This window comes from Pezoporus flaviventris, unplaced genomic scaffold, assembly GCF_033815535.1.
Source record: "Pezoporus flaviventris isolate CSIRO_AGI_PZ_B2104156 unplaced genomic scaffold, CSIRO_AGI_Pfla_v1 ptg000045l, whole genome shotgun sequence".
In the NCBI taxonomy this organism is placed as follows: Eukaryota; Metazoa; Chordata; class Aves; order Psittaciformes; family Psittacidae; genus Pezoporus; species Pezoporus flaviventris.
Genome location: NW_026892593.1, coordinates 241005 through 264123, shown reverse-complemented (window position 1 = coordinate 264123; position 23119 = coordinate 241005). Strand labels below are relative to the sequence as shown.

The 23119-nt window shown below is 40.6% G+C and overlaps 2 protein-coding genes across 5 annotated transcripts in view; both read left to right on the top strand.

The window, feature by feature from the left end:
• LOC133276398 (rab-3A-interacting protein) overlaps positions 1 to 377 on the top strand; it is a 34104-nt gene extending 33727 nt beyond the window's left edge. For all 4 annotated transcript variants that reach the window (XM_061467112.1, XM_061467115.1, XM_061467114.1 and 1 more), the window contains one exon: positions 12 to 377. In XM_061467112.1, the coding sequence (XP_061323096.1) occupies positions 12 to 94 (83 nt within the window). In that variant the 3' untranslated portion in view covers positions 95 to 377. The remainder of the gene's footprint in view (positions 1 to 11) is intronic.
• A 9818-nt stretch (positions 378 to 10195) lies between these two features.
• Positions 10196 to 23119, top strand: part of LOC133276397 (myelin regulatory factor-like protein) — a 36200-nt gene continuing 23276 nt past the window's right edge. Inside the window, exons 1-7 of the mRNA XM_061467110.1 lie at positions 10196 to 10485; positions 15090 to 15157; positions 15252 to 15510; positions 16628 to 16630; positions 16973 to 17064; positions 19031 to 19178; positions 22326 to 22521. Of these exons, the coding sequence (XP_061323094.1) occupies positions 10298 to 10485; positions 15090 to 15157; positions 15252 to 15510; positions 16628 to 16630; positions 16973 to 17064; positions 19031 to 19178; positions 22326 to 22521 (954 nt within the window). The 5' untranslated portion in view covers positions 10196 to 10297. The remainder of the gene's footprint in view (positions 10486 to 15089; positions 15158 to 15251; positions 15511 to 16627; positions 16631 to 16972; positions 17065 to 19030; positions 19179 to 22325; positions 22522 to 23119) is intronic.

The following is a 23119-nucleotide window of genomic DNA, read 5'->3' as shown; positions in this document are numbered from 1 at the left end:
TCTTTTTTTAGTGGATCAGATGTTCTGGGAAGTTATGCAGCTGAGAAGAGAGATGTCACTAGCAAAACTTGGCTATTACAAGGAAGAGCTCTAAATCTTTTTACTCTTGCGCATGCATGAACTTCATTGAATATATATAACTAAAATTGCTGAATCTTTCTTTTTGTCACTTGATATTTATTTCCACAAAGTGGGTCCAAGATCTTTATCCTTTTGCAGATGGCACTAAGAAGTACTTTGATTGTTTTAAACTGACTTATGCTGTATATGCATACATATAATACTTAGTTGAACAAATGTGGTAAGCACTTGCAGGTGTATTAGTGATTGTAATTTACATTTAAAAACAGAACTTCTGATTAAAGTGTTAGTCTGAAGCAGTGTATGTCTTCTGTTCTTTGTGATGCAGAATGATGGGAACCTCCCTCATATGTCATTCCAAAGTGTGAAACTGAGATGATTTTGTGAAGAAGGAATAAATACCTGACATTTTGTTTACTGTAATGTTTAAATACATGTATGTCTCTCTATGCTTGTATGTCAGTACAGTTAACAGACAATTAGGAGAATCTGGAATTCTTTGAAGTGCTGTTTTCCTGTATTTTTCATAGAATCATAGAATGGTTAGGGATGGAGAGGACCTTAAGATCATCTAGTTCCAACCCCCCTCCCATGGGCAGGGACATCTCACACTAGACCATGTCACCCAAGGCTCTGTCCAACCTGGCCTTGAACACTGCCAGGGATGGAGCATTCACCACTTCTTTGGGCAACCTGTTCCAGTGCCTCACCACCCTCACAGTAAAGAACTTCTTACTTGTATCTAGCCTAACCTAACCTAAGCTTCCCCCATTTAAGTTTAAACCCATTACCCCTTCTATCACTACAGTCCCTGATGAAGAGTCTCTCTGATATCCTTGTATTGGATATCAGATATTGAAAGGCTGCTATGAGGTTACCATCCAGGCTGAACAGACCCAATTTTTTGTCTTTATATGGGAGGTGCTTGAGCTCCCTTATCCCTGTGGCCCTCTGGACTTGCTCCAACAGCTCCATGTCCTTATGCTGAGGGCACCAGAACTGTTGACTAAGTGGGCTCTCATGAGAGCAGAGCAGAGAGGCAGGATCACCTCCTGTGAATTTCAATTTTAAAACAGTGTAAAAAAAAGAAACAGACATAGTGAAGACTCAACAGCACAATAAATTGGGTATCTTCTTTCTGAAGCAGTGTGCTTTTCAAACATTAAGAAACAATAAAATTACCTTGCTCATTCTTTGTTTAGATATCTGTCTTGTCCTGCTCTGACTTTTGAAAACTGTCTCGTCACCTCTAACTTTCTTTCATTGGAGTTTTTTCATTCCTTTAAATTACTTTTTGTTTTGGTTTTTTTTTTATCCCTCCTGCTTTATTTGGCTATTCAGTTGCCAGTGGTTTATATGTCAAATCCCACAGCTGTTCTTGACACTGGAAAAGATCAATTATGTGATTTCTTTAACATGTTGATGACGATTTCCATAGAATGTTACCAGTTGCTTCACAAACACACACACTTTGCTATGAAGAGAATAAAAAAGCGATCATATCTTCTTAAGGAAGATGCTTTTTCTGCTGAAGTGCTACTTTGGCGCCTGATGTTCAAGGGGTCCATTTTCCCTCGGCATTTTCTAAGCTGAAAGCAAACAGTTGACCCTATTACAAAAAAGGTGGTTGTGGGCATGGGCTAGTTATGCTGTGTAAAAGCCCTTTTGGGAAAAAAAAACAAGGTCTTGATCATGACATTTATCAATTACAGGTAAGATTAAAGTATTGGCAGGTAACCTGACAAACAGGAGAAATAAAGGCAAGTTTATGTAGCTGGTTCTTCTAACAAGAAGCATCTTGATGCAGATTTTTTTTGTTTGATGCTGAACAAAACCAACACTACTCATCACTGTCTTACTGGTGTGTTCTCTGTTTGACAGAAGTACACAGAATGAGCGGTGAGATTTAATACCATCCTTGTGTTGCTTGTATGTGTATGTGCCTGAAAACATTTTGCAAACAACTGAACTGAAGTATTTTACTAATAAAGGAGTATGTCCAGCCTGGGCTACTTCAGTACTCCTGAAATACTTCTATCAGTTTCCTATCACTGGGTGCTACTTCCTGTTGTAGAAACCTACCTTAAACTGTGAAAGTGTGGTTTATTCTTTCAGTAATGCCTGGTTTTGCAGACTTAAAAAACAAATGTATTTGTTGGTATTATGTCTTGCATTAGGCTCAAATGCTTTCTAAATGATTGTTAATCTATTTATGTAATAAGATTGAACTGTTTCCAAGATTAGCTTAACTGCAGGTGAATGCTAGCTGGTAGCTATTGTTCTTCTTAATAATACATTACAAGCGTTGTTCCTTCAAGCAGAGAAGGATCCTTTCTAGACATGATAGTGTCAAGACATAAATGGTATCTGAAGTTTATTATGCTGAGGTGATTTTCTTGTACTACAAAGATATACCCAATGTATCTCAGTGGTAATGACTGTCTTAAGTCCCTTCCCCGAAATTACTTTGTATATTTTTAATATAAAGCTGCCTATCATGAGAACCTCTGTCACTGTGAGTGCCTGGGGCTTGGAAAAAATGCATAGCTGTTACTTGTCTGGGACTATAACTACTTCAGAAAATTACTTTAGAAATGGCTTCAGAAATGGCTTTGTTGGAAGTCCCCTTGTGGCAGGTTGGTTAGAACTATGATTTGAGACTTCTTGACTTCAGTGAAGGTTTTGTTCATAGTCAAATGCCTCTCTTTAAAGATGTCCACTCAAAATGTCTAAATATTTTCCTCCTGTTTACTTAGGGGTGACAGAACAGGCAATTTTCAGTGTACGAAGATCAATTTAACGGAAGTGAAATGGGGTTTGCTACTTACTGCAAAAGACCTTTGTTAAAATTTCAGCTTTTCCGTATGTTTTTCAGTGTTACCTTAGACAAACAGGTTAATCTGTAACTTAGTTTTGTTAATAATAATGATGTAGAAATTCTACTTCCCTGTAATCAAACTACCGTGAGAAACAAATTTTTTTAGGGCAGTTGGATAGTTTGATGCTCACCTGCTTAAATGGGATATAGTACACATGGTGAAACTGATGCTGGCTTTGCTCGTGCAATTTTGATCGCTGTTGCTTTCATCAGTAACATTAATTACATCACCTGTGTGAAAGTACAGAGACAAGTAACTTTTATTGCTGTATATTTTGCGCATGTGTAATTATAGTTAGTACTGGGACCAAAGGTCTTAAAACAAGAACGTTAGACATACTGAACGAAGAACGTACATCACCTTCATCTTGCCTCAGGAGCCTTGTCAGATTCTCCTTCACATACAGGAGAGTTTAAGTATAGCCCTGGCTCAAGGAGTGGAATCTGCTGGGACAAAGTCATTGAAACCTCAGACAAAACCACGATGTGTTCCTTAGCTTGTTCATAACCGCTTGGAAGAGAGACGGTGCATTTTCCTCAGTGAAACTCTTCAAGCAGCAGAAAAGCAAAACACTTCTACTGGCTTTTTATGGATGTGGTGGGGGAAAATGAGGCCTTGCAGCAGTTCTTTGAAGGTAAGAGTCTAGTTTTAAGAGGGAGCTGTAACACTTTTCAGTGGCAGTGAAAATACAGTAATTGTTTGGGGCTAATTGAAGGAGAAAAGAGGAAGAAAAAGAGCCCTGAAACCCTAAGATCTTTTTACACAAAGCTATCAGGTAAGGCACTACCAGAATGAAACAGTGTAAATGGTACTGATGTGCTGCAGTGCCTTTTTCTTTGTGCTTTGGCCAGAAGACCAAAGGGAAGGTGAGCCCAGCAGAGCCCACAGCACCACTGTGTAACTGCCAGGAAGCAAAACTGGGAAGTGGCTGACATCTTCTTGCAATTTATCACTTCGGAAATCTTAGTGAGCTTCATGAGGTTAGAGCGCTCCTCCCTGCTCTATCATGCCAGGTTACAGAGGGTTTTCTCTCCCTAGTATCATAATTGGTAAAGTGGTCATTGTGGTGCTATACTTGGATCCTTCTGAGAAGTTAAACTCAGATTATTGTGGTCTTTTGGCTGGGATCTGTCCTCCTGCCTTTTTCCTAAAGATACGTTATATTCAAGCAGGTTCCATTAATTTCCTGTTTTTCTCTTGCCACACAATTTACTTTCTAATAGATTCCATAATAAAATGGCATTGCTCAGGCCCTGTTGTAATAACATGATTCAAAATGGCTGTTCAAAGGCTTATGCGTTTTTTTAAATGTTTGCTGAATCTTTTTTCCCTTTTTCCAGTTTACACTTTTTTTTTTTTTTAATAGTAACCTTTTTATTCCAAGCTTCTCTTCCCATATTTGTTTTCTTTCTATTACTTGTGCAATTGTTCGTGTGATACTGATCTCACATTCACTTGGAAAGCTGCCTTTTCTGTTTTGGATAATGTGGACAATTTTTGTTTCCCTGAGTTTAATTCCAATTGTGCTAAATAAGTCATTTTTTCCTTCTTTTTCCTTCTCCCCCCAGCACTGTGCTTGGCCTTGGTGAGAGGTGGCAACTCTAACTCTGAAGTTGTAATCTCAAACTAGAAAGTGAAAGGTTCTCTAGCACTGATATTTAGGCCAAGAAATTTAAATCAGTGGACCACAATCTAGGGCTGCTAGCCAGCAAATGTGGTGTTTGTAAATGTTAGGAAATCAATACCGTGTTTCTTAAATTCACTTTTAAGTCATGGAGATCAAAAGCTAGCAAACTTTCTTGGCTTTGCTTTCAGCAACATGTTTGCTTTTATCAAGCTATTTGTTTAAGTACTGCATTGCATAGCTGTTAAATACTCAAAATAGTGTTTGACATGAATTAAAGTATCTCAGAATCAGAGTGTTTTTTAAAAACTGATTTGGAAAACAGGACTTTCTGTGGAGCGTTTATTAGGTTCTGTTGGCTTTTATAACAATGATATTTGGATGGTAGAAGGTATCTCAGATTTCACCTGTGTGAGCTCTTAACTAGAATTACAAATTGTAATGCTAGAATTATTAATTCAACTCTTTTTAGAAGGCAGTTTGGTAGAACTTTTGTCTGGGCCAGCATGAGGAGAAGGAGGACTGTCAATTCCATTTAGCTGCAGGAAAAATGAAACATCTTGGGAGGTTATGTTCCTTTGGGAATGTTGTGTGGTTTTGCTGTGTAGTGCTGGAACATGACAAGAGGATTCCTAATGCCATGCAGCATGCAGGGATGCCGTTAGGTGGCTGAATTTCATTATCTGTTCGCAGATTAGGTATGTGTGAAGGCTACAAGAGCTAATCATTCTTTCATTCAGCAGGGATTAGCTAGGCTCCTCTTGCTGTTAAACCATAGGTAAATATGAAAAGGGAAAGAGCTGATTTACAGCAGGGTTTGCAGTCTTCAAGCAAGGGTTAACTTTACTAAATGTAGGGCCAGCTTTAACTGATGGCCTCTCTCCAGCTTAGCGCTATGGCTCATGGGTTGGATTTATAAGGCCACCTCATAAGGCAAGAGCAACAAGCTGCTAGTGCTGACTTGGTGGCCTCTGAGATTAGTCACTGCAGCATTTGGATGTGGTGTTTCAAGGCTGCAAAAGAGCTGAGTCCTGCAATACCAAGTGGAGAATGCTGCCACTGAGGAAGGCTCCCTGCTTGGTCAGTGGTTTAGTTTTGGCTTCCAAATACATAAACTGGCAGTCGCGCATATTTATGGATCTGTTTTGTGAGATTATGTGAAAAGGTTTAGTTCCTTACAATGCATATTTGTCTTGACACTCAGTAGTAAGATAAAGTCACATTTGCATTATTGAGAGGGGACAGTCTGAAAAAGTTTTTTTTTTTCCAAGGAAGATAATGTTTGTTTTCCTGACAATCACTTATTTCAATAGTTAATAGACCTCTTAGATTAGATATGAGTCTGGCTGGGATTTGACCTTGGCTTTTTTGTCATTCAAGTAAATGGCTGTTCCAGGAAGTTCTTGTCTTTTTTTTCTGTCTCATTTCAGTCCCGCACTAGAGATTTCATCTTTGCAAGTTTTTTCTGTGATTTCTATTGAAATTAGTAGTTTTAATTAAACATTTGTCTTTTAGAATCAGTAACTTCCTGTTTGTCAAGGGAAGGTCAGAGCTGGTTAGCTCTTGTGCCTGTGTGTAGCAAAGCAATCTATTCTTGCTGACATTATCAGTGGGTTGAGAAACCTGGATGAAGGCTGATTTTGTGACACTGTTAAACTCAGCCTTCTCTTTTCTATTGTCGTTGGAAGGTACATTGAGGAATGTGTGTATTTGGTCTTGGTGCTCTCTGTGTTCTGAAGAAGTCTGTGTGGAATCACCACCTTTCTCTATACTTCTGCTCCTGCATGGACAATACGGAATATAGTTTAGAGCTCTTGGTAAATAAAGCAAGAACAAACGTGCTCTTAAACACAAAACACTTAAAACCCAAAGGTGTCTCATTCCATTTTAAGGATAGAGATTGGAACAGCAATAAAAGATGAAATGAGAAATTTAAAATATAAATGGCATTACTTGTTTCTCTGGCAAGTGTTACTTTGGGAAAAAGCCAAATGCAAGCTCATTCCTTACAGCTGGGAGTGACAGGTCTTCCTGATGTTGAGTAACCTAGGCTGTGGTACATCTGGCTGGCTGTGGCTCTGCCAGCTACAGCTGTTCTGTCCTTAATCCCTTCCTGTTTGTGGCTGCCGCGTGCCTGAGGTCCATGTCCACAGCTCTGCTGGCTTTGCAGCTTTTATCAGTGACCCCAGGTCTTCTCCAGTCAAAATGTACTGGGCAGTCTTCAAAAATTTAAATAGTGACCAGTGTTCTTCAGCGTGAAAGAGGTTGTGGAACTATAAACCTCATGAGTAACACTTACCTTGGTGTAAGTCAGTGAGGTTCAGCTGGAGTTTCCACTGAGTTTATATGGTGGAACTCCTAAAGTGCTGAGGCCTATTTCAGTGGTAAAGTATCCTCAGATGAAAATCAGTTAATAGTTCTCAAGTAGAAACATTTCCCTTGAGTTGCAAGTGCTTGTAGCAAACATGAGATTTTAATTTCAGCACATAGGCATTACTGAGCACTGACCATGTTCTATGTGCCAGTTTTACTCCTCAAGCTGTATTTAAGGATTTTTCCCCATACAGAGTAGCTGGTGTTTGACACTGATCTTGCTACGTAGTTGGGCTAGGCTGGGAATTACCTGACATCCTATTTTAATATCAAGAAATGATCAGTTTAGTATTGAGTTTTAGTCAATACCAGAAGTTTAACAGAATAGTTTATTGGCTGTGGGCTGAATTTACTTTTGCAGAGAGAGGACCCCTTTAGCCTGGTTATTTGGGCAATCCTTGGTGGAGAGTAATGGCTGTCATTCAAGCCAAATTCACAATGACCATCTCTGAAATAGCTGCTCAATTAAAGATACAAAACTTACTACAAGAAATTACTGGTTCTCTGTTCTCCATCCTTCACTTCGTATCGGGTATTACTGACAAGGAGGTGACTGATTTAAATGCAGACATATGTAAGGCATTACATGGAAGCTTTTGGGAGAATTAAGCAAGGCAGGCTCTTCTGGGATAGAGGCTGTTGGCTGTAGGACTGGGGAGTGAAGCTCAAGAGCCAGGTGATGAGAGCCTCATGGCCACAGGAAAGGAGGGGATGTGTGCCAAAGAGCAATACATGAAGCAAGCAACTGCCAGATGGGGAGCCTGGAGTTCTCACTACTCCTGGGCACCTGGGGCTGGGAATAGGGACAGGCAATTGAATGGACAGTGGAAAGAAAAAACAGTGGTAGAACTAACAGGTTTTAGACTTAAGATTGAAGGGGCTGAACAATGGAATATCAAGCTTATGAAGAAATGGGGAAAATACAATTAAACACTGCCTGTGACTGCAGGCTCCATTTTGCAAACAACTGTGGATGAAACTCCAGCCGCAGCACTGTCATGGCCTTTCATCTTCATCAGTTTCTCGGGTGGCTGCAATCCTCTGTTCAGTGACACTGAAGGTGCTCATGTCATCCAGTGCAGACTTCCCAGAGATGTCTGGGCACGTTGTAGTGTGAAGTGTGGACTGGGAGTAGAGGTCCCTGGGTGCAAGCTGATAACAAAGGCTGCTGACTCTGCATGTGCTCCGGCAGCTCTTAGCCAGTCTGAGCAGGAAGCTGTGTGATCACAGTGGCCTCTCAGCAGGGCTTGTACATACAGGTCTCTGCTCTTGCAGCCACCTGATACCCAGGTAATAGACTGCCTTGTGACCACCCATATCTATGAAGTACTCACTGTTATCAAATGCCTGTGAAATGGATGCTACCATTTTAAATAAATGTGCATGTGATCCAACAGCTCCTCCTCCACTGAAATAGGTGTCAATGCAAGCACATGGTGCCACTGACCTTTATTTTTGAGAAAGAAAAGAAAGTTCTACACGGCACCCAAATATGCTGGCTCTGTATCCTAAACTTTTATCAGCGGTAGCCTGTCTTCTTGTTGGTTTGTTTCCTTCCTCTCCCAGCGCAAGATTACTCATTCTTTCCTACCCATTTAACTGTTTATGTGAAGTGGAGAGATGCAGAGGGAATGGTACATGTTGATGTACTAACCTCTGGACTGTGGGATGCCCGTATTTAAAGGCCCTGCCCTTGTTTGATTTGCTTGTGTCTGACTTTGATCAAAATAAGGAATTCTTGGGGTTTGTGGTACAGGAAAACCACTTTGTATCTGACCTCTGACCTCATGTTAGTAACAATTATATCATCCTGTGTGAGGGCTGGGCACTTTGAGCAGGAGGAACAGGTGGGTAAAATAAGGTGTCGAATAATTTTCCTGTGTACTACCTTAGCAAAAGGAGAAATGTTTGAGGTTCAAGGGAGAATATCCTAAATTCAGACATGAAGAATAAAAAGATTTGATTCCAACAAGTTTGAGGAAGGCTGCTAAGGAAAGCCAGCCGTCTTTGTCCTCTGCAAAATCATCTTGAAAGTGCTTTGCTACTGCTTCAAGACTTCCCTGTTACAATTTTGCTGAGGCAAGTAAATATACTGCACCTATTAAATCTGGTATGCAGAGGACATGTTTGCATACAGCGCCAGTGTATTAGGATGTCAGGGTGTGCAGTAGCATATCTGGTAACACAACTATTAGTTGCTATCTCACAGTGAAAGGCAGCTGAAACTAAGTCTGTAGCAGCAATAAACAAATGATGCTCAGATTAGTCTGTGATCACACAGCAATTCAGGAGATGTCTATTAGCAACATGAATTTATGTATTGGCACACAAGGAAATTCCTGTGCAAGGTGGTGGAAATAGATCTTTAGATGCTGCTTGCAGTTAAGTCATGTCTACACCGAATCAAGGAGGAGCCATGTCAGGTAGAGACATCAGGAGAAGAACAGAAGAAATTTTATGGTATGACTTCCTACCATGCACACATCTGACACTAGAAAAATCACCAAGGGCAGTTTCAGCTCCTGTGCAGGGTGATGGTGATTAACCTTTTGTGTTCTCCTGCCCTGCTCTGTTGTTGTCAGACACTTTGGGCCCAGCTCTGCCACTCTGAATGCCCAGGCCAGTCCATTTCATCTTTTGCAGCTGCAGGACAGTGCCGCCTGCAGTGCTGGTGCCTTCCAGGGAGAGCAGGAACTTCTTGGTCCTTATCTGGTTTGGTTTCTGGCTGTTCGCTCCCTTGTTTATGGCAGGCTGGTGAGAGGGGTGGGAGCCTGCAAAGCAGTTCTGTCTGGTTTGGTGTTTCAGAGAGTTCCGGCTGACTTTCTGCAGAAGTTATCATGAATTCCAGAGACTTTATAATCATAAATCTGTTTATAGCCTTGGGTTACCAAGCAACAAAGGGCAAAGTACGGAACCTTTCTATTCATTAATACCTTTAACACATCAGTGGGCTGTTCTTTCTGGGAGAATAAAAGGAAGCCACCAATCAAATGTTTCTAAGGCTTTGTTTGTGCTTTCTTCAAGAGCAGGATGGTGGATTTTTAAACTATTTCAGCACCTCACTCGTAGTACTAATGCAGGAAGTGTGCGACAATGCCTGGGATTTGCCTCAGTCACCTGCTCTGAGCCCAGTGTAACGGGATGATGTGAGATTCAAACCCACCTTTTCCAGTGGCAGGCTCTTGCTGCGGGAATTCCCTGAAGCCTTAAAGCCATGCATGAACGAGTGTTTGCCTGGTGCTGCTCTGTCATCTTCAGCTTCCCCTGCACACCCTCATTTACTCTTCATTTCCCAATATCCCTTCTCCTAGAATAAATAAACCCATGTGTTGTACACAAGATGGGATGGATTTGGTTTTCATTTGTGTCGAAGAGTGGGCAGCTTAATCCCCCTGAATTCCTTTCTCATAATTTCTTTTTGATGCTTTTAATTTTAGGACAAGATGTCCATGGAGCCTTGGAGAATCCCATGGTGGATACAAGTATGCTGGAAGAATTCATCGGTAGTGACGTAGAGTTTGGAACTTCGTAAGTATTACAGCAAGAGCTACTTCTCCTTAGTGACATCTCCTAAACTGTTTTCATTAGTGCCATGATAAAATCTGAACACAACAGACCTAAAATCTGAACACAACAGACCTGAAATCTGAGTTTCAAGTGGTCTGTGGCTCTCTTGATATTGTCACTTGAAGCTGTGTAAGAAGACTTGGAAAACTGAATTACAGACAGTGATGGAAATACGGTCATCTTGTTCAACAGAATGAATGATAATGAAATCTGAGATAATTCACAACCATTACACTAATTATGACAGTAAATGCAGAGTTGTTATGTTAACATTCCTTTAAGCGTTTATGTACAGAATAAGTGATGTGAGACTAATGTATAATAAATTGAGAGAATGACAGAAACCTCCCCGTTTGAGGGGAGCAGGCTACTGTTTTCATCCTAATGCTCCATTTAGAACAGAGAAACTACCCGTTACTCTCTTCTGAGGCTGACTTTAAGAGGTACAAAGGATACATAATGCAAAGGGTCTTTTAGCCAAGGGTGGGAAGTCATGCAGCACAGATCTGTCAAAGGCTTCAGCCCCAAATCTTTCACCTAGGCAACTGTCAGATGACTCTTGTTTGATGCAAAATATTAACAGGGTGACACTTGCACTTGCCAAGAAGCAGAGCAAGAGGTGATGTTTTAAAAATAATGGAACAGGGGATTTTTGATTCCAGGCACACTCAGCAGCACACGTATTTACTCATAGTGGGCTAAGTAGGCTTTTACATGCTCTAAATCATGAATGAGTTGATTCTCCCTCTGCCCACGCTATAAAAGTAAAGGAAAATGGAGAGGTTGTTGTATATAAATAGACATAACCTTTATTTTTGGTGACTAAATTTATTTCAGGTTAAACAGATTACTGAATTCCTGTATGACAGCTTTAAAATCTTATTTTTTCACTTCCATGCATGAAACAGCAGATATATAAAAGGTCTATATATATGCTACTATGTAGCCTAACTATGTTTGCTGTTACAGTTGCAGTGCTACAAAGTATTTACATGCAAGAACATCTGTGCCGCTGGTACGGGTTTGAAGGCTTTAAACTGATGCCGCAGTTACTCTTCATTAATTATGGCATTTAGAAGAACATTTACTGAATCATTAGATCTATAAAAGTAAAACTATGAAGCATTTGTCTGTATTGCAGACTTTGTGCATAGAGAGAATACAATCTCACAAAGGAACTTGCCAAAACGTGTCAAAGGAGAAAAATATTAAAAGCTTCCATATATATATCTCTCTCACCATATTCTCTCTCTCTATAGCACCTCATCTGTTTCTCATCAGATTTCCTCATCTGTTCCTACTGCTATAGTTTAATCTTGAGTGTTGAAGGGAGAAAAAGGGTGGCCGTGGCCTTTCCTAAGGAGGTATTTGATTGTTACGCTATGTCTGTAATGGGGACTCATTTAAACTGCAGAATATTTTTACCTCAAAAAGCACAATGCCAGTTTCAGTAAAGTTCTAACCTGGACACATATCCCTACTACCTCTGTACTTCTGAATACTATCTTTCTCCTAGAAAGTGCCTGTCTCTGTATTCTACTAAATTACTCTAACCTCAAGCACAAATTGAGTACCGAAGGCAGTGTTTGAAACCAGGAACGTGAACTGAACGTGCAGAAGGGAAGTTTTAAACTTTGATGGATGTATCTTTTTAAATTTTACAAAGCGCATTTGGAATCAGTAGCTGCAGATCAAGTATCCCACAGGAAAATGAATAAATAAATAAATAGTAATAAAAATGTTTACTAACTTCCTACTTTATTCAAAGTTGCAAACAATGTTTAGAGCAGTAGACACAGTAGGCATTTAAAAGCATCATAAAATTTGCTTTGAAGGAAATTAAAGATTATTCTAACATAGAATTTTTAAACCTATTTTTAGGAGTAATCGTGTACCTGAAGCTAATCCAAAATGCAGGGTTGTGGATGGCACTTGTTAGAAAACCAGTAGTGATACCGTTATGAAATACATAAAGACGTGTCAAGAGTAACAGACTGTGAGCAAAAATGAGACTGTTCTCACATTGCATCCAAACTCAGCAATACAAAACCGGAAGTAGAAACACTAGAATGAAAATCAGGTGATGGACATTTTCCTTTGATGCTTAAAATATCTGCTGTGTATGTGGGAACACATCTGCTTTCTGAATATGATGGATGCCCCTATAAGCAGTTTTATTTTATTCAACTTCTGCCAAAACACTGGCCCTTAGTAAAGGAGGTGTGCCCCACTACATGTCTGTCATTCTTTCTCTGCCCCAGCATTTTTAGCCTAACATACTAAACTTAAACCATTGTTTTTCAGGTAGTGCTACAGAGTAGTGTTTGAGCCTACAATTCATAGGAATACCTGAAAGGGTTAAAAGTCCATTTCTTGAACATCCATCTATTCCTACTGTAACAGAGTAACCCTCCGTAGTTTCTTTAAATGGCAGAGATTAGGATTTTCTCTTCCTAAACTGCTTTGAAAGCACCATCATGGGCTGGAGAGCTTAAAGTAGTTGTGAGAGACCTGTGCTGTCAACTGACTGGAGACAGAAGCATTGTCTCTCTGTACCGGTCTGGTATTGACTTAGGATGTTCCTATTTTCAGTGCAGAAGGAATTCAGTGGTTTTGCTATGTGGTGTGGGAACATCTGTGTGTTGTGGTGAGCTTGATGAAGGGCTTGGCCTAGTTCAAACTGTGGTGTAATTCCAGGTCTCACTGTAAGAGAGTAATCCTTCACACAATGTCTAATAGGAGAAAGACTGTAAATGTGAAAGCATCACAGGGAGATATGATACAATATAATCAAGCTAGGTACCAAACATTAAATAATCAAGAACCTTTTTTCAAACCCTCATACATCTGAAGGGGCTATCTGTTAGAGACATGTTGAGAGCAAATCTCTTGGTGTCAGCTGCACACAAGGAAACACTCAATTCCTACCTGAAAATCAGAAGAAAGCTGCACAGTAAAATACGGGCTGGCCTGTTCTTGTACAGAGCAGTGTACTTGTTCTTTAGAAAGGAATCAGGAGAGGGTGTGTTTTCAGAGAGCTACCTGTTTGAGTAACAGAACTCAGTGTGTGAGTGCTAAAAACCACAGAGCACACTTAAGTTGTTTGGCCTTCCACAATGACCTTTCCAAGCAGAAGTGTTAAAATTTAAATCTCTGCTGCTTGGCTATGGGGTTTGGCAAGGACGTGGCTGTGGATCACAAAGAATTTCTTGGTTCACAGCCAGTCATGCCTCCAGTCCCCAGCTCTCATAATGACCGTCAGAGTGTAGCTGCCTTCCCACCCCTTGCCTCGGCACCTCGTCCCTGTAGTGCTCCCACCGGCCGTTTGAAGGTGCTGTGCCACTAGGGGAAATTGCCTCATACAGAGTTCGGAGCGTTCCTTCTGCGCAGTTCTCACTGCCAACAGCCCCGAGGTGCCGTGGAGGTGGCCCTGCTCTCCAGTTCATAGGATGTAAAGTGGCAGATGAGCCTCTTGTTGTGTAACCTTACGCAGAGAAAAGCAGCTCAGCTCTGTTTGAATCTGGCACAGCACTCGGTGTCCCTCGGCAGGTGTTTTCATGGCAGGAGGCGTGGAAGCTGTCGAACGACAGTACTGCATGGGGTGCCGCACGGATAGCGAGCCCGAGGGTCAGATTTTGGCTGTTACCCATTAACACGAACTCCTGATCACTGACTCGCGTACAGAGAAAACACAGTCAGGAAAACACCCTTCGTCCCCGCAGCCTGCTGGAGGCTCTGCAGGCACAGCGCTGCTCCTTCCTCCCGTGCGGCCGCCGCTCCTCACACTCGGCCCCTTCCACTGCAGCCGGTGAAGGCAGTGCGCTGCATGGCGGTTTCCTCTCGGTCCTTACTCTAGTCCGGCGTGGGTTGCTCACAGCCCTCGGTCCCCTCGGGGCATCTCCCCGGGGCAGGACGAGGGCCTGGGACTGAACAGGGGGAAGGTTGCTTGTCACCTGTAGAAACCCCTCATTAAGCTGCTGTATTTTCTGGGGAGCTTGTAAGAGCTCTTGCTTCCAAACGGGGAGGCGCGCTCCTCGATTGTGCAGCAGCCCCTGCTTCCTTCTGCATCTGGGCTGCACCTCTAAGATGGGACCTGCTACCATCTATCTGACAGAGACGGAGTGCTTTGGCAAAACTAAAGTCTGAAGAAGCCCAGCGGTGGATGAAGATGCTGTAGGTCCTTAGCCTGTAGCCTGCAGAGAATGGGTTTAAAGCCCTTGTGAACTCTGTGTATTCACAGTTGCTGGTGCGCCCGGAGGTAAATGAAGAACTGCTCATGGGAAGCAAGGAGGAGTGAAGCCAGTGGGTTGTGGAGGGGAGTTTGGGCAGGAGCTGGAAGGGCTGAGGCGTCCCTGCCTGGGAGAGAGGTGGAGGGCCATGGGAGATAGTCTGATGAAGTGTAAGTGACATTGCTCCCCTGAGAAAAACAGCAACCGCAGTGAGCAATGCTTTCTGAAGACCCTTGTCAGTAGTCTGGTGGTTCTCCTCCGGCTGCTTTCCGTGCTGCTTTGTGGTCATCCTCTGTGTCTTCTGCCAGTAGAAATGAAAATCTTTTTCATCCCTAGGCAAAGCCAGTTGCCAGACTCTCCACCAGACTCTGGATCGGAACCGTGTTCTCCACCACAGCGCCCGAGTAGGTTACATAAATTCAGCCTCTCCCAAGCTCATAGGAAGATCTTCAGCTCCTGTTCCTCATCCTTACTTTCTTGTCTGTTTACTTCTTGCAGCCCCATGGTACGACAGTATGTGGCCCAGTGGGTTGCAGCCTCCATTCCCATGCCCATCTGCTGTGACACCCAACAGGCTTCCCTGCAGGTTCATGGAGACTCACTCTGACCTCAGTGCCAGTGGGCATCCTTGCACCATCCCCCAGGGCTACTGCCTGAAGACAGGAAATGCTGCGACTCCTTGGAATCACGCTACATCCTCCAGCTGTTTGGGTTTTAATTATTCATACTTTCAGCCAAATGCATCTCAGATTTCTGGGTAAATGATAAAGCTTTTAATGCAACGGATGAGGCAGATACAGCAAAAAAAGACCTGGTTAGAACACATGGTTTAAGACTGGTAAAAATCCCTGTGGGTGTAGGGTTTTCCACAGGATGGCAGTGTTTAGGCATTTTTGAGACACTTTTGGTTGGGGTTTCTTTATCTTGACGTTCAGATTGGAAGTAGAAATGGATTTCCATTCTTAAAACATTAGGAGGCCAAGGAAGGATCAACAGGTGTTTCATAACTGGAGTACTAAAGTATTCAGCCATTTTGCAATACCTGTTGTAGGGATTTGTCCGTAAGGATCTTGTGTTTTGACAAGTGACCTAAGAAATATAGAAAACCCGGTATCATATCTATGTAAGCAAGTGAAATGGTATTCAAATATCATCTGCCATATTCACACACCAGCGTGTTGTGGATGCTTAATTATTTAAAATACACCGACTGCTGCAAGCATCCAACCATGATACCTAGTAAGAATGAATTAACTGATGCATGCCAGAGGGGGCTCCCCCTGGTTAAGGGGGGAGAAATGTGAATTCATCAGTGTTAGTCCTGGGCTTGCAGATGCTCTGTGTCATGTGCAGAGCTCAATTACATGTTACATGTGATGTGGGGAAAGAAGCTGGGCGTGGGTTTCTCAGTGGAGCTCTCTGTGGTCTTTGTTTTCTAGTAGAAGATGCCAGTTAGTCAAAATTCTGTTCTTTTTTGAGGGAACGCATTGGTTATTCAGGCACAAAACTCTTCTTTACCAAATGTGGACCTTTGGAACAAGCCCAGAAAACCAATCAAAATTAATGTGGTGGGCAGGCTTTTCTTCTCTTTGTGGAGAAACCTGAATTTGAATACCTGCTGGGTATGACCGAGGCCTGGAGTTTGGCTTTTTATTCTCCCACCCAGAAGGAGTGACCATCTGTCAGGATATCCTATAATGTTATGATATAAAAACTGTGGAATATTTTTTTTCCCTTTGCATATGGGAGCATTTTATAAAATCTCACTTCCTGAGAAATGGGGGACTGTTACCCAGCAGTTGCCCCTCGAGATCTTTTTATTAAGGGATTAGTTTAACTGCTACAAGCATTTTCTGTATAAGAAGGAAAGTGAGTTCGTACCTCGTGCACTACAATTATTCAAGAAAAGCTGTGATTTTAATGCAAATGTCAGGAAACAGTAACCCTCTGCTGTTCATGCACTAAGTTTTTAAAAAGGATGAGCTTCTCTATTTATATTCAATTAAAAAAAAAATCAAACCAAATTTGTGTTTTGGAAGGAAAAAATTGCATATTTCAGTTTTAAAAAGCCAACAATGATCTCCTCCCCTGACAAACGAGAATTTGGACGACAGTACAGTTAGAATGAGATACCTGGGTGTTCTGTTCTGCTGTTATGATTCTGTCATATCTGTATTTAAACTCATAAATGAGTAATGCAACATGTGCTTTTAAAAAAGTATTTCTGCAGCATCCGGCAGAAAAAGGAAGCTCTCACAGTTACTGGGAGATGCCACTGATTCTCCAGTCCAGGCTCAGGACTTCAGACAAGGTAAGCAACTGTGTGAAGATGAAACGTAATGGCTCATGTCATATATAAGTAAATATTTTAAGAGCACAGCTCCTGCTAGCTCTGAAAATGTAGCGTGGCATTAACAGTGTGTACTCCACTGCCAGGTTTGGAGGAATCTACCTTTTTAGGATTTTTGAAAACCAGGACCTATTTATATACCTATTTATATAACTTGAACAGCTGGCAGTGTTCAGGGCTGGGCTGGACAGAACCTTGGGTGACATGGTTTAGCGTGAGGTGTCCCTGCCCATGGCATGGGGGTTGGAACTAGATGATCTTACGGTCCTTTCCAACCCTAACTATTCTATGATTCTGTGATTCTATATTGGGCAAAGAGAGCCATTAGAGGCTGATGTTTCCTGAGGACTCTCTGGGCAAAATATTCTGCCCTTCTCCATGTGTGAGCCTACCACATGCAGATGATACCATACTCTGCTGACTTTACTTGGCACTAAATTGACTGGGCAAAGAAATCATCTTGGGTCAGCTTAACAGGGAATTAATGCAGTGGATGAGTAAACAGATTGCAGTTTCCCTTTATCACCTCAACTCCAGTTTTTTGCTACTAAGTGTATCAATGCACAAACTTGGTAAAAGCTGTGTGTTCTTCCCCTTCCCCAAATTAATTCAGTTCATTGTTTTATCAAGATGAAAATGTTAAGCTTATACCAATTGATACAAAAAAGCTTATCAGGCAAGTACAGAAACGGATCGGCTTCTGTGAAGCGTGAGGCTCTCTGCGAATGAACAGTTCATTTGAGGAATTCCATGCTTGTCTGTTAGTGGAAAATCTGAGAGCTGATTATTTCTTCAGAGTAAGAATTTTGCAGCATTAAAGCAGTCTTTTAGAACAATTTTAATGAGTAACAACTGGATTTAGTAGGTTACATTTCCTTGGTATCTTTTATTTGATCAGTGTTTCTTGATTGTGACTAGTCCTCTTAAATCTACCCTTGCTGGAAAGAGAAGACAAACAGATATGTCTGTGTCTAAAATTTCTCTTGGTGGTTTTAATACTTATAGACACAGCTTTGAAATATGCTTTCCTTGGGAGTCACTATTAATAAAACCTCACTGACACACGTGCTATTGGAAAAAGAGCACAGGCCTTGATAAAAATGGTATGGGGATAATTTAGAAATGAGATGTGAATTTCTTTACTCTGTGGGATTTTTGGTTTTCTTTTAACATATTTTCTCTCTGCTCTATGTCCAAAGCAGGGAATTGCAAATGAAGCTCGGGCCTGAAATGGTTCTTTAGTCTCTGTCTTACTGTGCTGCCACTGGCTGTGAACGGATCTTAGTTTATATGCTCAATGATATATTTTCTCCTGTCATTACTGCACTCCATTTATCTCTCCCTCTTACCACATTTTACTCTGTCTTCATAAAATGTATAATATCTGAGAGAATTATGGTTGACCTTGTCTATCTCAGAATGCTCGGAAAGCATTAACCACTCAATCAAACGTAGTGGTGAATGCGCTTGCTATTGGAAAGCTGTGCCTCCTGCTCTGGGACAAAGTACCAGTTGCAGCGAGTTGGAGTATATTCAATTTAAACCTGTAGTAGAGATAAAAGGAAACATATGTAATTGTTTTGTTTATTGTTTCTTGTGGTGTTGCAGATTTACAGCAAAATGCTTAGCTTTCCTTTTTCTTTTTTCCTCCCTCCTAAAGGAAACTATCCTTCCTTTTGGGGAGAATAAAAATAGGAAGTGCTACATGTGTAATATTTTGTAAATCAGTAAAAGCTGTAAATTTTATTTTCTAGGGCATGGGAATATAACACAACCTTTTGGAATAACTGCAAAGGGCAATCAGATATAAATATATATGCAATATATTTATGATTTATGTATATGTGAATATATTTGTAAAAATGTTTATGCAGGATTTTTGGCTAGTCACAAACGTAATAACTGAATTGTCACTATCTCCCTGCAGCAACTGTTAAGGACTGTGCTGCTGAAGTGCAAGAATATGACAGTGATGGACAGAATGCAGCTCTGGAAAAATGCTGTCAAGCTCTAACATGGCAACCATATCAAACTTCTCAGTGGAACAGCTTACTGAACTCTAATTATGAAAAACTGTAAGCACTGACATCTGCACTTGGAGAAAGTGGCTTCCTCTGTGGTTTTGCTTTGTTTTGGTTTCTGGTATTGTAGTTCTGTAGGAACAAATTATACGTTTGGTATCCCTTGTTTTTACTGCAAATAAGACTGGAGAAGGAGGAATAACAGGCATGATGAAATATGAGCTTGTGGATGTGTCAGATAATCAGAACTTTAAACACTGGTTGGAATTCCTGTCAGGTTTTCTGATTTTCCTTCAGGGATCTGGGGGCAAATGGAAAATGAGTTTAACTTTAATACCTGTTAATTTTTGTTTATTTTGCAGAGCATATATACTGGGGCAAGTAATTACTGAGCAATAGCAGCTTTTCTTCTAGTTACCTAAAATACTAAAGAAAAATGGAAATCGAAGATACCTGTATTACTTTAGGCTCGTATAACCTAAATCCTACAAATATAGACATATATGGATGACATGTAGTCAAAGATGTAGAGCTTTCCTGTATAAATCAGAACTATAAATGTTGAATTTAGCCACATGATCTGGGAAAGGGTCATTCCAGGTTCACTTTACATGCCTGGTTTTCTCCATTCTAGTATTTAGTGAATGATCCCTTTTAACAAAACCCTTCATCAGTGTTTGATCATTTCTCCAGGGCTGGTACAAACAATTCATCACTGTCTCCATGGAACTTGAATAGCACAGTAAATTTTCGTGCTCCTCTAGCTCAAACTGCTAGAGTCTGGAGTGTATCAGTGTCATTGCTGAACACTGATGTTCTCTGTTTGTGAACAGCATGATAAGGGCAACATTCATCTTGCTGTGTCCCATACAACCCTTCTCCCAGGGTACTGACATGACAAGAGAGTGGACAGTTCAGTACCTGCACCTTTCTACTTGTTGGGAGCTGGTTGGGCCAAGAAACCTTCAGCTGTGTTTGTGATGTGAATCGTCACTCTAAATGGAAGTGGATTCCAACTCCTGCTATGTTTTCAGTGAATAAGTACATGAGAGCTGTGAGCTGACGTTGGTTCCTGTATGCTTAAAATTGAAATTCCAGACTCACAGATCTTGATGGCTTGTGTCAACAAAGAGGATATGATGCTGAGCATTAAAGCATCCAAATAAATGCTGCCATTGCTGTGAAAGGGGTTTGAGATACTATTTGCAGAGGAAGCCAGGGTTACTTTTAAGCTATGTCAATAGCAGTGTCTTTGTTCCAAGATGCACTGCAACTATGGTACAGTGCACAGATTTTCTGAGTAGTGATCCTGTGCTCTATTAGCCTCAAAAGAGTCACATGTTTATCACTGCTCAGTGTAGATGGGTTGGTCCTGCACCTGGAAATTGCTGTGTGCACTTTAAAGGCATTTCTGAAGTTTTCCATTGTATTCATCCAGTATTTTAACCTTTTGATTATTTAATTTTCCCAACAAAATGCTGTTAGCTGAGGCAGATTCATTAGAATAGGTTACTCTACCATTAATTGTGCCCTGCATTGTGTTTGGTTGGTACTTTCTTAGCCCCTTGCCCCATTACTGTTGTGACTGGTGAGGCTCTGTTCCAAAGATTTTGTCTCAGAAACCCTCTGAAGTCTGTTTCTTTGTCTGAAGACTCAAATTCTGAATAGAAAGAGGAATTTGAAGTGTTTTCTGGTAAAGACACTTGTGTGACAGCGATATCGCTTGCACCTGAACGGTGTTCCAAATTTTACTGTACACCTTGTTAAGACTGACCAGTCTTTGTGTGATCAGATCAAAATGTATTTGCTCTTAAATGGTGTACTCAGAAAATGATAAACATGAAATTCCTCTTTGGGAGCTGTTGTTTCAAACAATTCAACTTGGAGCAATGGAAATTTGTACTTGTTGCCTCTCAATCTGCTTGCCTGCGTGGAAGCATATATTCTGACTTTGTTTTAAGGCTATCAGGTAACAAACTTGCTTCATACCTAAATCTGAAAAATTACTCCTTTCCTTGCTATGAAATACACATATTCCCTATATAAATAAAAAGAATTACCAGTTGTAGAAAAAAAAAGGAAGAGGTTTTTCTTCTTTAATAATGGTGGTTTTAAGAACTATTAGACAATTATAATTTAAAATGAATTAACATATGACTTCATAGTTTTGAAGCAGTTACAGAATAACCAATGGTGGTTTGAAAAGGGCCTTTTGTTCATAATTTATAAAAAGATAATAAAGTTAGTACATTTCTTGTAAAGTCTGTACACTTTGATTTTTTCCAACTAATAATGTGTAAACAAATGAGTTCTGAAAAACCATCTTCAGTAATTGCATTAATGAGAGGTTCTCAGTGGCATCAGATGAGATCATCATTATCACACTTCCATTAGCAAGAAAAGCCAATGCCCATATAAGAGAACCTTGCCATGTAGTCCTATTATTTCAGAATTATCCATCACTTAAACTTGAGGAGTGGAAACATTGATGGGGTGGTGAGTTCACTGGCACTTTTAGAAAGATACCTTTTGATAACTTTCCTTGTTTGTTGTGAATCATAAAGACAGAATACACTTTCTTTTTGGGCAACAAATTAGACCTTTGAATAAATAGAATAGGGTTTCCTGAGCTGGATGGATAAAGGGGAGTTTTATAGTAATTTTGCCAGAGGGTTAGTGTTGATAGCTTTTCCTTCAGCTTGAGTAAAGCCTTGTTTGAACTCCAGTAGCTTCTGTAGAAGCATTTGGTGTGGGAATTCAAGAATGAAAAAACAGGGAGTCTTGCTGGCTCATTAGCACATTGTTGTCTGCAGCACTAGCTCAGCTCTGTTGTTTATAGCACTGTTGTAATGAATGCTTGAATAAACTAAAAGGTTTGCTTGTGGGTTTAGGTGCACAGGCTTCCTTTATACCAGATTAGTAAATGAGGATTATGTAAACTTCTCCACCTCTGGTTTCCAAACTTTTTATGTGTCAGACTAGAATCAGAGAACACTTTGTATGCATTTTCATTTTTACACCTCTAGAGGCTAAGAAAATAATACTGATAGATCTGGTGATTGCAAAGATGTAATTTGGCTCCCATTTTGTCAGTAAAAATTAGACGGATTTTCAGACCACATTATGTTTTATATTACGTTCAAGATGTCACTCAAATATGCCTGTCCTTAAAGTTGCTTTTCTTTCTTCTTGTTTTTGTAGACCTGCTGTAGGGTATCACATTGTCACAGATAAAGGATTTAATTTTTCAATAACAGACGATGCCTTTGTGTGCCAGAAGAAGAATCATTTCCAAATCACAGTCCATATTAGAATTGCTGGACATCCAAAATATGTCAAAACTCAGCTGGGGGGGAAACCAATAGAAAAGTTTTGCTTGAAGGCTTTTGGAATAAAGGCAAGTATTTCTCCGTGAGTATTGCATTGAAGAAGTTAGCATGTGATTATCCATAGGATGAAGTCAATAATGAAAATGAACTCTTTTCTTAGTAATTTTTGACCAAGAACTGACAAAAGAGGACTCTTTCAAGTTGCTAGTGACTTCTGTGTGGGACTCTTTTGCAAGAAAAGTGAGGTTTTATGGATGCTTGTGCTGATATATATGAAAAGTTGTCATGTTTGCCATGGTCTCACTGACTTCCCTCTCTTTGGTTAAAATTCTATTCCCTCAGTGGGCAGTTCAGGGGCATCAGCTGGTGTGCAGGTGGCAAGTCTACCTGTTGGTCAAAAAGATGCGTTAAAAAACCCCAAACAGTTCATAAAGCAAAGAAAAATAATAAAATCTTTTTTTCCTGAACAGTTCATGTGTAGAAAACCAACAAATTTTCCCCATTTCTGCTTGTCATGCTTTCAATTTTCATTTTAAGAATCAAATTCTTCCAGCCAATATGGGTCCACAAACTGCATATACAGAAGTAGTCAGACATTTTAATATTTCTGGAAGTTTTTCCAGGTTTTTCACTTACTTTTTCAGTGAGTGAAATTTAGTGATTTAA